The sequence below is a fragment of the Homalodisca vitripennis genome, chromosome 1, assembly GCF_021130785.1.
Source record: "Homalodisca vitripennis isolate AUS2020 chromosome 1, UT_GWSS_2.1, whole genome shotgun sequence".
Lineage (NCBI taxonomy): Eukaryota > Metazoa > Arthropoda > Insecta > Hemiptera > Cicadellidae > Homalodisca > Homalodisca vitripennis.
Window position 1 is genome coordinate 147,163,496 of NC_060207.1, and position 14,844 is coordinate 147,178,339.

The 14,844-nt window shown below is 31.8% G+C and overlaps 2 protein-coding genes across 5 annotated transcripts in view; one reads left to right on the plus strand and one right to left on the minus strand.

Annotated features, from left to right (window-relative positions):
* LOC124373538 (exocyst complex component 6B) overlaps positions 1-11,594 on the plus strand; it is a 29,807-nt gene extending 18,213 nt beyond the window's left edge. For all 3 annotated transcript variants that reach the window (XM_046831910.1, XM_046831903.1, XM_046831916.1), the window contains exons 9-16: positions 580-651; positions 2,319-2,453; positions 2,655-2,833; positions 4,524-4,715; positions 5,758-5,989; positions 6,368-6,509; positions 8,730-8,916; positions 10,343-11,594. In XM_046831910.1, coding sequence (XP_046687866.1) covers positions 580-651; positions 2,319-2,453; positions 2,655-2,833; positions 4,524-4,715; positions 5,758-5,989; positions 6,368-6,509; positions 8,730-8,916; positions 10,343-10,469 — 1,266 coding nt within the window. In that variant the 3' untranslated portion in view covers positions 10,470-11,594. The remainder of the gene's footprint in view (positions 1-579; positions 652-2,318; positions 2,454-2,654; positions 2,834-4,523; positions 4,716-5,757; positions 5,990-6,367; positions 6,510-8,729; positions 8,917-10,342) is intronic.
* Positions 11,595-11,789: 195 nt separating this feature from the next.
* LOC124373561 (protein masquerade) overlaps positions 11,790-14,844 on the minus strand; it is a 44,020-nt gene continuing 40,965 nt past the window's right edge. For both annotated transcript variants that reach the window (XM_046831932.1, XM_046831925.1), the window contains exon 9: positions 11,790-13,247. In XM_046831932.1, coding sequence (XP_046687888.1) covers positions 13,080-13,247 — 168 coding nt within the window. In that variant the 3' untranslated portion in view covers positions 11,790-13,079. The remainder of the gene's footprint in view (positions 13,248-14,844) is intronic.

The window sequence follows — 14,844 nt, forward strand, 5'->3', positions numbered from 1 at the left end:
AAACAGACCTGTATAAGAAAGTGGCTGTGTGGTATATAAACTAAATATTCCTTGGCCACAATTCATCTTGTTGAACTTTAGTCATCTAGATTATCCCTCACAAGATAAAAGTTTTTTGTTTGAAGTTTATTATATTTCATTTTATAAAAAGTATAATAATGGTGTTTTTATAGTGTCAAATAAACAAAACTACTGTAAATATTTAAGGTTGTGTAAGTATTAAGATTGATAATATAATTATTAACTTCTTTCAAAGTAATAATTAAAACATTTTAATTTGAAATTTTTTATAGTTTAAACTTTCCCGGTTCCTTAGAATCTTGGATAATTAAGATATTTTATTGTCCCCTTGAGCTTCAAATTATTTAACTTCCACTGTATAAGATAATCTAAGATTAATATTTTGATTTTTAGCAAGTATAGTCGATACTTATAAAATCCACATGTAGAGCTAGACTTATAAGAAAATGTTGCTTATATTAATTTTTTGTACATAAATATGATAAAGAATGATAACCATCTAACTTGTAAAATTGAATGGTCAGTAAGATAACATTCATTGCTCATTATATTATTCAGGCTTACTGCACGGATGCGAACCTGATGTTGAAGATAAAGAATCTCATCATGCTGTTCAGCAACACCCTTAGAGTAAGTATCAACATAACTACTTTCAGTAATTGATATATTTTGGCAATAAATCATGTTTTTATAAAATTACTTAATGGTTATTTATCCATTAGGAGTATAAATATTACTTTAAAATGTTAATATTTATACCAAATATAAATGGTAATTTATTTTTTTACCTTTACTTGAGAACCTTATAGACTTATTATTCTTTCAACATATTTCAATATACTCTCCTGCATGGTCTACACACTTTTGTCACCGAATTGGAAGTTTCAGTATTCCCTGGTCATATAGAGTTTGAGGGCGAGATGTATGCAAATTGTGCATGTGAGGACTTCTCATAGCTTTCAATAATAGTTTTCCTCCCAGTGATTCCTTCATAGGCGCAAACATATATAATCACAGGTGGACAAGTCAGGACTATGAGGAGGTGCTCAAAGGTTTTTCAGTCCATTTCTTTCAGTGTTTCCCTTGTCAAAGCTATGGCCTGGTGTTGTCAAGGAGAAGAATGACATATCTAAGTGTCTTCTTTTGTTTCGATAGGTTACATCCACCCTTAAATTCTATTGCCCACATAAACACACGATTCTGAAACAGTGTACTTTCCCCAAACTGTGCCTGCAAATGAGTTTCATACGGTGTAACGCCTTCCTTGGTTAAAAACTTTATGATAAACCACTGCACAACAAACGAAGGGACTTCTTGCTCAGTTATGGCTGTACTGACGGCAATGCCGAATTAACACTAACCAGAACAGTTCCCCCAATCCTCATAAATCAAATCCACAACATTATCTAGTTAGGACCTGCATTCTAAGAACAATAGCAAAATGATATATTTGATTTATCCTCGTAATAGTGGTGTTTGGGAATGTTCCAGAGTTCAATTGGTTTTTGTTATGCACTTATTTAACTTTTAACTACTACTAATACTACTACTAGCTACTACTAGGTACTAATTTAGCTTTATTAATTAATTTTTTTTTAAGTTCCTTAAATTTTATTCCATAAGTTTTTTAACAAGTTTCTACCCTTTCCAGATATATTTGGTAAGGGCCCTATTAAATTGACCTATAAATATTGGTGTTAGAATTTATTACCTCTAGCCATCTATTTTTTTAAATCAAGGAAGTGTAAAAGTGGTGCTAACATGCATTACATGTTAATGTAAACCTTCCTCTTATTGCAGCATCCGAAATCTGATACTGTCACTGACGACTCCTGGAATCTGGAGTCATATTCATCTGAAATGATTGAATAAAAAATCGGCGATACAGAAGCTCGGAACGAATTTTTTGCATCATTTTCACATCAGAGACATCTAAACTATAGTGTAATTCAGGTGTAGAGGTATTCTCATTGTCCCATCAGTTGTATAATTGAGTGTACTATGATGTTTTAGACGATCCAAAAGCACAAGCAACCGAGTTTTCTATACATAACGTACCTATAGTGGGAAGGGTTGATTCAAATTTCACATATTTATGTCCTAACTATAATTTAGCTTTGTGTATTTTCCAATGCTTTTAGAACTTGCACATGGAAAAGGTTTAACTGATCTGTGAATTAATTTAACTTTTATTGAATTCTTTACAGTTAGCATGATTTTATTCATATAGTGAATACATACTTTTGGAATAATTAAAACCATTTTAAAATTGTTTTCTTACTTCATATATCTTGCAGAACTACGGATATTCTGTGAACCAGCTGTCCGAGCTCTTGGCGGAGATCAGAGTTCATTACAATGAAGTCCTCATGAAACGATGGGTTCAGGTCTTTAGGGAAATCCTAGATGAAGAAAACTTTCTCCCAATTCAGGTAAATTTATGAGTTTAAGATCAGTCTGGAAATTGAATGTAGGATACTCTTACATGCTCTTTGTTACTGATTTATTTTAGAGATTTCATAAAATTTTGTCTGACATATTTTTTATAACTGATTGATCAAGCTTCTAACAGCATATAAGCTTGATTTAAAATAAAATTTAATCTTTTTTGACAAATTTGAAAAATGTTTTAGGTTCCAGATCAAGCTCAGTATGATCAAATTGTGGCAGCGTTTCCATTCCAAGACCTTGCTCTTGAGAAATCTTCATTTCCTAAAAGGTTCCCATTCTCACCTCTTGTGCCCAAGGTTTATCAGCAAGTTAAGGAGTTCATTTATGCTTGCCTCAAGTTTTCTGAAGATCTCAATTTAAGGTAAAGTAAATTATCTGCCAAAATAAAGATTATTTTTATAACCACTTGAGTCTCCATGTAGAAGATCTAGAGGAATATTTGTGAAACACTAAATACTGAACTTCTACCAAATTAACTTCATCAAATTTCTTTTGTAAGTTTCTCTTGTGTGTGTTTCCATATATTAAAATGTTAGAACAATGCAAAATACTTATTAAATATTTTAATGTACTAAGTTTATACAGAAAATATGCCACATCCAGCTAGACCTTGCATTAGTCCTAGATGGGCATTTGTAGTAGAAAGACCCTTCAGGGGCCACACACTGCCTGTCCCACTCCCTCATTGGGCTGCAATGCTCTGTCATACTACATCTGTCTCAAACACCAACATCTTTGTTGTGAGCAATGTTGAGAAATATAGAAGAATATAGAATACTGATGATAAATCTGAATAGCGTTAGTTGTCCAAGTAAGATGCTACACTATAATTAATCTTATTTTAACTATAAGTGGAGTGTTACGAAGATGCCTTTAAATATCAGGGTATGATTTGCTGTAGCTCCAAAAGTGTATATCCATTATGTCATAGAGGAAGAGGAACGCCATACAAATTTAACTGAAGGTCATAGTTAGATAGTTTTTTGTTGTGATTAAAACGACCGACTTCCATCTTTTCAGGGTTTAGTCTTAGCCCTCTGGTTTTCAAATAGTCTTTGAGGATATGAAGATGATTTGAGAGCTGAACCATGTTTTCATAGTTCCTTGTGTTGAGTGGCTAGAGCAATATCACCTTAAGAGATAGCACTTACACAGACATTGTGGGAATAGAAGATTCATCATAATCACTCAATGTATGGCACTTTTCTTCAAATTTCTAGATGAGAGCGCTAGATGGAATTATGTATGACAACCTTAAGTTTTTGAATTTTCGATAGGTGTCTTTTTACAGGGGTTCACCGAAAAAGAGAATCAAAAGTTGTCTCAATCAGTCCTGAAATTTAATTTATGTTTTAGACCTCTTGCCATGTACTTTGGCTAAATTACAATTGGTCAAAATTATGTCCACATGTTTTTGCCTCATCACACATCACTTTCATGGAAAGCACTACGATGATGACAAGTGAAGATGGCTGCAACTCATAATTATTTCAACTAGTGAGAAGTCTCTTTAAAAGAGGTTTTCAGAATTTAGCTTTGAAATGTGACAAGTATTTAAGCAAACAAATATTAAAAAGTGTTTGAATAAAAAAGTAACTGTGTAGAAAAATGAAGAAAAATTTCTAGTATCAGAATGAAGTAAATTAGAAAAAATATCTTAAAAAACATTTCAGACATTTAACATTGTTACATGTCAACTCTACATTTAAGAACTTGTGTCTGTCCTCTTGTTCAGCAGTATGACTGGTGTGTTCATCACCGTGTTTATAGTTTATTTGTTAATGTCTACGCATGTTTAACCTTATGTCTGAGGTTATTTTGACACCTGAAGAAGAGAACAGATACCACAACTCTAAACATAGTGTTCACATAACAATGTAACTTTAGAATAAAAATTTGTCTTAAGTATTATTGAAGAATTAAGAATAACTTAAAATGTCTTGTTAATCAACTTTATTCATGGTCATCATTACCTTACTTAACACAGATATTTGGTGGCTGATAGTTTGTAGTAAAGTCTGTATTGTAATTATTATTAATGTTTATTACAGCCAAGGTGAGGTGGATGACATGATCCGAAAGTCCACAAACCTCCTGTTGACTACATCATTTAGTGGCTGTTTGTCTTCCATCTTCAAGAAACCCTCACTGGCCCTCATGCAGATCATCCAGATACTGATAGACACTGGTTACTTGGAGGATGCCACCACTTATCTAGAAGAGTTTGTGTCTAACATCACTGGGTCAGTGTTTTTGATTCCTCTCTAATCCCTTTTATTGTTTAAACCAAAAAAGTGTCTAGCTCTTTTCAGGGGTAAAATATATCTATAGATTTAATGATATGTAGTTATGTCCATACTTAGGTTAACAGTTTAAATTAAATAATATTGTCAGAACATGATACTAAAAAATTGATATCTTAATCTTTGTTTGTATAAACTTTGTAAGGAATCAAATTTGGTTAGTAAATTGAATTCATATTTGATTCAGTGTGAGAAATTTTGGATTCAGTAGCAGTAAAATGGAGCCAACGTTATTGAGTGCCAAGTTTAATTTTTACCTTTTCAACTGAGAAATAACATTACTGTATATATAAGTGTGTCACAGCTTTTTTTTTACTTTAAATTATACTCTGAAAGTAAATCTGTTTCTTTGTGCCTCAGTTGCATATATCTGACATTAGTTTGAGGGTATATAGCCAGATGATATTTTATTCATAGCAGCTTGTATATGTTGGGTCCAGCTTCTATTTTGATAAATTATTAAGCCCAAAAATTTCCTTATTGCAAAGGAAAGTTTATCCAAGGACAACAACTGAAGACTTCTTACTTGAAGTATTTATATGCTGTATTATGACACCTATAAAGGTATCAAATATATTCCACAGTCAATAGAATTGGTTTGCTAAGGTACATTAATTATTTTTATTGCTATTCGTCTATGCCACTATGACACTTAAAGACATTTTTGACAAGCCTTCGCATAATTGACAGCTTCACTGAATTCATGTAATCAAAGCTTTTATTGGACTTTGTCTAGAACAGTTAACTCCAATGAGACCCTCTTTCTACTTCTATGCCATGTGCATTACTCACTGATATGATTACAAATGGTTTCTTATCCAATTCAAAATTTGGAAGCAAATCATCAGTGTGCACAAAAATAATGTTTTAATAATTACAACAAAATTTAAAAATAATGAAGAATGATTGAAACACGTTTAAAATTAAGTAAATCCAGCACTCAACTGGAAGTTAATGGATGACATTAGTGCTTTTATCGCAGATCTCCTCGGGAAGGCCAGCTAGGATCACGTGGTCAGGGACATCTGTTCCGTGTCGCACGCGACGACGCAGAGAGACAGATCTGTGACAAGCTGAAAGCTAAACTGGATGAGTTCTTGGAGCTGGAAGACTACGACTGGCTGCTGATAGAGCCACAAGGCCATGCATCCAGCTTCATCACAGACCTTATTGCATTCCTGGACAGTACCTTCCAGTCCTTCACAAACTTGCCGGTCGGTTGCCTAAGTTTCCAAGCTTCTAATTTTGTGGAAATTCACATGAGTCGTATTAATGTCCATAAGGTTTTTGCTTAACTGAAGTAAAGCCTCTGTTACTTTTTATTTTTCTGAGCCATAATATTAAGTTAATTTTATCTATACAAATATATTTTTATAATCTTTTTACTGTGTACCAAACCATAGTTACTTTCCAAACATGCCTTGTATGAGAATGTAGAAACTATATATTTATAGTAACATATGAAACTTTGAAACAAACCTAGTACGTCTTTAATTCTACAGTGATTTTCATTGTATTCTGTTTGTTGTAATTTTTTTTATTGGTTTATGCTAGTCATATAATGGCATTAATTATCAACAAAATGATTACAGGCCAAAGTTGCTCAGGAGGCTTGCAAGTCGGCTTGTGAACACATTGCTAAATCGATGTTGGATTTCCTGCTCAATGAGGATGTCAAACAGATCTCGACAGGAGCTTTACAACAGATCAATCTGGATACTATCCAGTGTGAACGTAAGACCTGATCATGTACTTGTTAAGTATTAAGAGACTGGACTTTTGAACATATTGCTAAATAAATGTTGGATTTTAATGCTGAATCTTAACGTAAGGGATGTCAAACAGATCTCAATGGGAGCTCTATAATAGATCAATCTGGATACTACCCAGTGTGAACGTAAGATCTGATTATGTACTTATTGAATAGTTAAGTATTAAGAGACTGGACTTGTGAACACATTGCTAAATCAATGTTGAATTTCATGGTGAATGAAGATGTCGGACTTGATTATGTACTTATTGTTAGTAGACTGGTATTTTTGGTGTACTGTTGCTCTGTGTACAAGTTGTGTTTCTCTTATCTCTTTCTCTTATCTGCAAATATTTAGTATGATCTTCTTCTCTGTGGAGGTCATATTTCCATTGGAACTATGTGGATCCACATTATATTAAATTGTTAAAATTTTGAGTATAATTTGTACTGGTTTGAATTTACCTCTAAAGTAGCCAAATTATGTTATCCTTGACAGTTGATGGCTTTGGGGGCAGGCTTTCTTTATAAGTAGTAAGCAGTATGTCCCAAGGTGAAGTTTTGATCTAATATGTTGTTTGATTAGGTTGCATATTGATATTTATTGTTTTTATTCTATTAATTAGTGACATTTTATAAAAATAAAAACAAATTTCTCAGGAAAATTCTGAAAAATATCTTTTAGATTGCGGTATAGTTTTTGTGCTGAGTATTATGTGAGTGTGTGAGTTAATCTATCAACCATGCTCTAAGTGTTGAAACATTTGTAAATATTCCTAATATAATGAAGAATGGCAGTTAATTGAACTAGCAATTAAAATTAAATAGCACACTGGTATGATTACTGGTTCCGGTTGGTTGGTAGAGGAGTGGTAGAGGGAAGAATGCAATTTCATATTGCCAACCACAATCCTGTCTGGTCAGCCGCCATGGAACATTCAACAATGTGTTCACTGTGTTTGTTGTTATTACAAAACAGATTCAGTTACGGAAGTTTTGTGTGCTTACAGACAGTTTGATATTAGTTGACAAAGTAATGTACTGTCTCAGAATACCAAACTGCTTGGGGTAAAGAAATTTGAAGGGACAGGTAGTGTGATAGATCTGAAGCATGGAGCTCCACCAATATAAATATATGAGTATACCAGAGAACCTGTATACAGTGAGGGTTTTGAACAAAGTCCTCACTATTTATTACACCAGTAATCTCCAATTTTAGGTGTGAGTAGAAAAAGTTTATTATAAATACTGAAAGAGATAAGATCTCACTCTTACAAACTGCAATGTGTGCAAAAAAGTAATAAGCAAGACAGTGAAATAAGACTTACTTTCTGTACCGCCATGAGCAGTTTGATTCAGGAAAACTAAAACACTGTAAATAATTTACAAATGACCAACAAAGCACATTCTTTCTGGCTTCGTAAACATAAAGAACATGTGATATTGGTCACCGGTGAACCCAAAGAAACTGCATGAAATCCCATTGTATTCTCCTAAAGGGACATTTTGGTGTGGACTAGGTGTTGTCGGAATTATGGGCCTATATATCTTTAGAATGGCAATGAACAAACATTAATTATTAATGGAATGTTATGTGTCTTTGATGGAAGACTTTATTGAACTCTAGTTAGGACAGTTTGGTTTTGACTCTAAACATCTATATTCCAACAGAATGAAGCTACATCTCATGAAGCAGTAATTCATCAATGTTCATAATGTTTGGGATAGTAATTTCTCGTTTCTGTGAATTAGCATGGCCAGCTCGTGTTCCTGATCTTAGTGTACCCCCATAGGACTTTTCCTGTGGGGATATCTAAAAGACATGTATTTATGAAGCGGATGGTGATCACTCAAGAACTAAAACAAACCAGAGTAGACAAGTTTGTTATTGATGAGACCTTCTTGATGCGTGTTTAAGATAACTTCAAGCAACATTTGTACAAATGTATTGAATGGAGGCCATGTGACACAATTAATTTCGAAAAAAACCTTTCTTTGATATGAAAAATAAATGACATAGTTGCCTGTATTTGTAGAAACTTTTACTTTTCTTTTGCTCTCATGTAGAATTTATCAATATTTGCAAATGTCAGTTGGCACCATGCCACAATGTATATTGCTGCTCTCATATCTAACCACTAATTTAAAAATAATTAATGGTAAGTTTTACACTGTTATATAACTTTAATCTGAAACTTTTGTAGAGTTTGCAGCCTCCGAGCCTGTGCCTGGGTTGGAGGAAGGAATCCTCCTGCAATATTTCGCAGCCCTGAGACAACTTCTGGACCTTCTCATGTCATGGGACTGGCCCACATACTTCCACGACTATGGCCAGGAAAACAGTAAATACCAACTGGTCAATCCCAACAATGCAATCACCATTCTTGAGAAGTAAGTTAGGCTTGTTCAAAAATTCACTGCACAGTTCTATTATTAAAAAGATTTAAAGTAAAGTAAAGTCATTTATATTCAATAGCATTACTGTAAGTGACTGTTGGCATGGGCAGGTTCGTACACCATGACGTGGTATCATGTCTTATCACTCTTTTTGAACCATATCACTTGTTTTCATTCCTAGATTTTGCTATTAATACACAACTAAATAATGAATTACGTACTAATAAGCATTAATCAATAATTGAGTCAATTGGACATTATTCTAGCCTTTTTCCTTATTTTTTTCAACAAAATGGAAGCATAGAAGGTTAAGAGTAGACGTAGGAAAGGACGATGAGAAGGATAGAATAATAAACAATACTGATCCAGCGTATAAGTTGGTTCTGACCTGACCCAGAGTTACTCCTTCAGATCTGGTGATCTGTCTAGCCCACTTTATAAAGTTTAAATAAATACCCTGCAAGACCCTAGTAGTGATTCCCTAATCAGTTGGGATGTGAAGTTTGAACTAAGAACTTAGTTCACAGAGCTGACCATATTCAACACCAAGTCATGATAGACAATAACGAGACTAACTCAGTGACAGATTATTTTGATATTGGGCACTATCATTGCATGCAAACAACCTAAATGCTATCCAGATTCCAATTGTAAATAAATCATTGTACTTTAAAATTGTAAGGTTTAAAGTCATATTGAATATAGGGGATCTTTCAGTAATCAGTAATAAGTGCTTCTTTGTCACAGTAGAATCGGTATTTGACAGACATAGGAGCCACTGTTCCTCATGTAACATTATGATGACTGTAAGTCCTGTGGCAAAGCCATAATATTTTTTTTAAGCAGCTTTCAATATTTAGCATCCAGCTCAGCACTGAGTGTGTTGTCTTCCCTATTCATACACATTTTTATTGAGAATCAGTTGATTCAAGTGTGGAAAGACAAACATTAAAATTTTGATCAGGGATTCCAAGGAAACCATTTACATCAGTACTTTCCATGTGTTTAAAACAATAGAGATCTGTACAGCAAACCACTTCTTCGTAGTACTTCATCACCTTTATGGCGTTCTGTGCCCAAATTCACTTTTTAGCCCACTCTTGAGTTTGTTGTATTAACACTGTTGAAAATACCATATTTAAAAACATGTCGTGTTTTACTATGTGTACACAAATATTCATTGCTAAATATCAATTATACTTCGTACTTTACTATAAATATGCCATGTACTGTTGAAAATGTTCATTAGAATAACTTCAAATAATAGATCCAAGTATCACTCAAATTGAGTTTTGGATATTTTTAGTTTAATCAAAATTACAATTATAATAGTGCCACACTGCCCGTAAAAAACTATTAAGAGCTCAGTATGTTACTATTTCACTTTATTAATGCCTAATTTTATTGTTAATTTGTTTAGAATTCGAGAAGCAGACAAGAAGACTATGTTTTCTGTGCTGAAGAAGAGTGAAAGGGACAAGAAGAAACTTCTAGACACTGTTTTGAGACAACTGAGACAGCTGGCAATGACTGCCCAGCAGCAATAGGCTACAATTGCCTTCAGTGTTTCATAATTATTTTGTCAGATTTTAATAGTGCTACTTAAAAGTATTATATTACTCTATAGTATTTATTTTACAATATTGTGCTGTTGTGTAAATCCCTTTAATATTCAGTGCATATATATGCTGGATATTTTCTAGCAATTGCAGTCTTTCCTTAAGCTTCTACCAGCAGATGGAAATAAACATCAGCTTGCATACCATCAAAAGATTTGAAATTAACTTAATGTAGTGTGTGTCAAAGCACATCAAATACTTAAGTCATAATAGTACAAAATGCACAGTTGATGAAAACACTCCAGTGACAAACAAAATTTGTTTCTAACACATGTGGCAATTTTTATCTGTGCAACTATTGACTCTCCCATTAACCTTTTGAAGATAAAACTATGATGTATCTGTCAAACTTGTAGGGAATACAGTGAACTTTCAAAATATTGGAAGCTAAGCAATGCATTGTTTAAATTTATTCCAAAATATATTGGTAAAATGTTTGAAAAAAAAACTATAGGTAGATAATGAAAATAAGAAAATAAAACGATTTTACAAATAATATTTGTCTTAGAATTTGTTCTCATCATTATCTAACCAAAGCATAACCAAGTTCCAAAACATCTTGTAGATAATTCAAACCTCAATGAATAAATACATATATATGTAAAGTAAATAAACAAAGATATACCAGTGTAATAAGCCTATAAGTCTCACAATTATGTTAAGTGACCAAACTAAAAATTCGAGAAAGAAGGTAATTATGTGTTAAGAGAGTTCCTCTCTTTTCATTTTCCAGAAATAGTTTAAAACATTAACACTTCTACAAGCAGTACACAACATCAAGATGTCTGTCATGTTCAGCAAATCTTTTGTTTTGTTTGCTAATTATTTTGTTAGAAGAGAAATTCGATTTTTATTATAATTACTATTACTTAAGTTTTACTATTGATAATATACCAATTGTTATTTATTTGATAATTTATTCTCTAGTTTATTGTTGGACAATATTGAATTATAGATATTTTTGTACAACATGTTTATGAATTATTAATACTGTTTATAAAAAATTCCTGTCTTTTATTTACCAGAATAAATATGATGTCTTTATATTATTTATTTCTATCGCTAAAAATATTTTAACCATACCATACTCCAAATATGTAAAACAGTAGTACTGAAGAGTCTAGCAAGTTTTGCCTTGACATTTGTTTGTCTTACTCATCCCTGAAGTGTCACAGTTTGCCTGATTAAGGTTGTTAATAAATTAACAAGAACAAAAAAAGCTTTGCTTGTAATATTTTCTTTATTTCTTATGAAATATATACAGATCAATAAATATTAAATAAATTACGATATACAAAGACATGGAATTTATTATTTGTACATTGCAGTATATCATTGAAACGTGAAACACCTTTACATGATGGAATGTCTGTATCTGTCATGTGAGTGCCAAAAACATAAAAATAGTATCCTATCAGGGTAATTATTATGATAAAACAGAAATTTAACAGACCCAGAAAATATTGTTACATGATCTGAAGAATATTAATTTTTCAAAAATAAAGGAGCACTAAAAAAATCCAAACAATTTTAAAAGTTTTGTCTGTTATTTTTAATATGATCAGTCAATCCTGTTGTTCAGAAATTTTCCCATGGGCAGGGGAAATAGTTTCAATCATGCAATCACAATAGACTTAATTTATTTTTTTACAAATAAATAATTTGTATTAAGTAATGCATTTTATAATCATGACAATGAATACATGCATCAAATCTGAAGACGTACACTCCCACAGATTTATTTCATGAAAATGTTATAATAGAACAGTAAAAATTATAAATAAAATAGTTATTACAGAAATTTGAGTTACATAGCCGTTCATTATTGTAACCAGAACATTTTTGGTTTCTACTGAAAATTATGAAATGCTTTGATGGTTGTAGACATTATAAAACATTATTTACTGTTGTTTTGTAATTTAGACACAGTCAATTAATATTGCTTTAGAATTTATTTGGAAGAATGTATACTTAAAAAATAAATAAATACTTTAATCAATTTAACTAACCTATATTTTGTTCTTTGTTGAATTCTGTATTTTGAGACTAAAATCTATCTTGGACTAGGGATTTAAGCTCATAAGATTCATTTACGTTCAAATTAAACAACCCAAATATCATTGTGATGTTAGAACAATACTAATGTTGCCTCTTTTTACACTATCAGTCTCAAGTCAAACAAATTCTTCACTCTAAGAAGCATATCATTCTTTCTTCAATCCTTTGTATGTGAAATGAGGATCAAGAGTTAAAAAAATATGTCTATTCAAAAATTGTTTCATTTGGATCCATAGCAACCATACCTCTAAATGTAAAATCTTCATTGACAAATCAAAACCTTATTTATTGTTCCTGTTTGATGATTATCTCTTAAAAAATTTGGACCAAGATGAATTATCTCAGGGATTTTTTGTAACCTTAGTGAGATGAGAATCGTGTTCTCAATTTTCTTGCAGTCAAAGCAGATTTATCACTGAACAAACTTGGTGGTTGTCATGAGAATGGACCTTTGTGATGTAGTGTCTCTGTCGCATTGTCTCACAGGTTGTTGACACTGATTATCTGGTTGATCCAGCCGATGAATGATGACACCTTGACGTATACGCCTGGCACATCGACCCGGCCACACCCGAACCCCCACGACACCAGTCCTGCCAACTCATAGAACCCGTCGTCTTGGCACACCAGTGGGCCTCCACCGTCTCCCTTTGGCAGACAAAATGTACAATAAATTACATGAAAAAATTTGCCAGAGACATGAAACATGTTCGGAAATGACCTAATAGTAAGTTGATTGGCGATAGTCACAGGCAGTAAATTGTTAAAATTAAGTGCTTTATTAAAGATGTTGACCTCTCTGAGATTAAATTACCACCAGACAAGAAGGTTACCTTACCTTAATCTGCTATTTAGTTCCTTTACCAAAAAATATGATATTGGTTTTGGCGATTAGATTCAAGATTCGAAATTTTATTCATCATCAATCATACAGTGATGCAATAGATTTCGTCAATAGCAATATAACATAATTTTACTTTTTTATTGTTTGTTGAATTCTGCTGTAACTACTATATTTAAGTGAAATTTTAAATATATAGAATAACATAATAAATAGTTACAACACTATATACACTACACTGTAATAGTTTTAATATTAAAAACATAAATTATCAATAGGTTAAAAGACATACTATATATAACCACTATATTTAAGAGAAAACTAAAACAAATATAGAACATTATAAATAGTTATAACACTATATAAACTACACTGTAATAGCTTCAACATTAAAAACATAAATTATTAATAGACTAAAAGACATAAATTTACAAATAAATAATTAGACAACAGTTAACAACATAAAAAACAATAAACTAATAAAATGTAAAACAATGAATAGCCTCTGTATACATTACATCAACGTTTATAAAAATACATACAGTTAACTGTCTAATCTGAATTTAGCTTCGATTCAAAATTAGTAAAAGATGTCCTTAAATTTACCATAATCAGTAGCTAGATAGTCATCAACCTTGTAGAAAACTTGTTCCTTTAACCATTTTTTCAAGCAGTATTTGAATTTATTAACAGTGAAAGTGTGAGTGGATTGTGGTAATTTGTTAAATAATCGATTTTTCATGCAAAATATGCTGTTATTTGTTTTTGTAAGTCAAGCAGGTAGTAAATCTAGGGCATAGTTATTTCTTGTGTTATAATTATGTATATCAGATCTAATTTTATATTTGTGCAAATTTTCTTTTACGTTTATTAGACAGAAATATATATATATATATATATATATATATATATATATAAACATTGGAGTGTCATTATTTTTAATTCTTTGAAAATGGGAAAACAAGATTCATGATTGTCCAGTCCTTTTATGGTCCGTATTATAGCATATTTTTGCCATCTAAAAACTTGTTCCATATAAGTACTATTTCTCCATAAAGTAACACCATATACAATCTGAGAGTGAAAAAAAGCATAATACGCATTGATCAACATATCACTACTGACACACAGTTTAAGTTTTCTTTGTAAATAAGTGATTTTAGATAGCTTTTTGCAAAGGTATTGTATATGTACATCCCATTTCAAACTGCTATCTAAGTATAGGCCAAGTAGTTTAATAGACTCTGCTTCAGTTAATTTAGTTAGTGAAAAAATAATTGATTCCGTCTTTATTTTTATTTATATTTAAATGATTTGTTTTAAAACCAGCTCTCTGCAATATTCATTGATACATTCTGATCTACTTGCAATTTTCCCGTGTCTTTTCCATTCCAAACTAAAGTA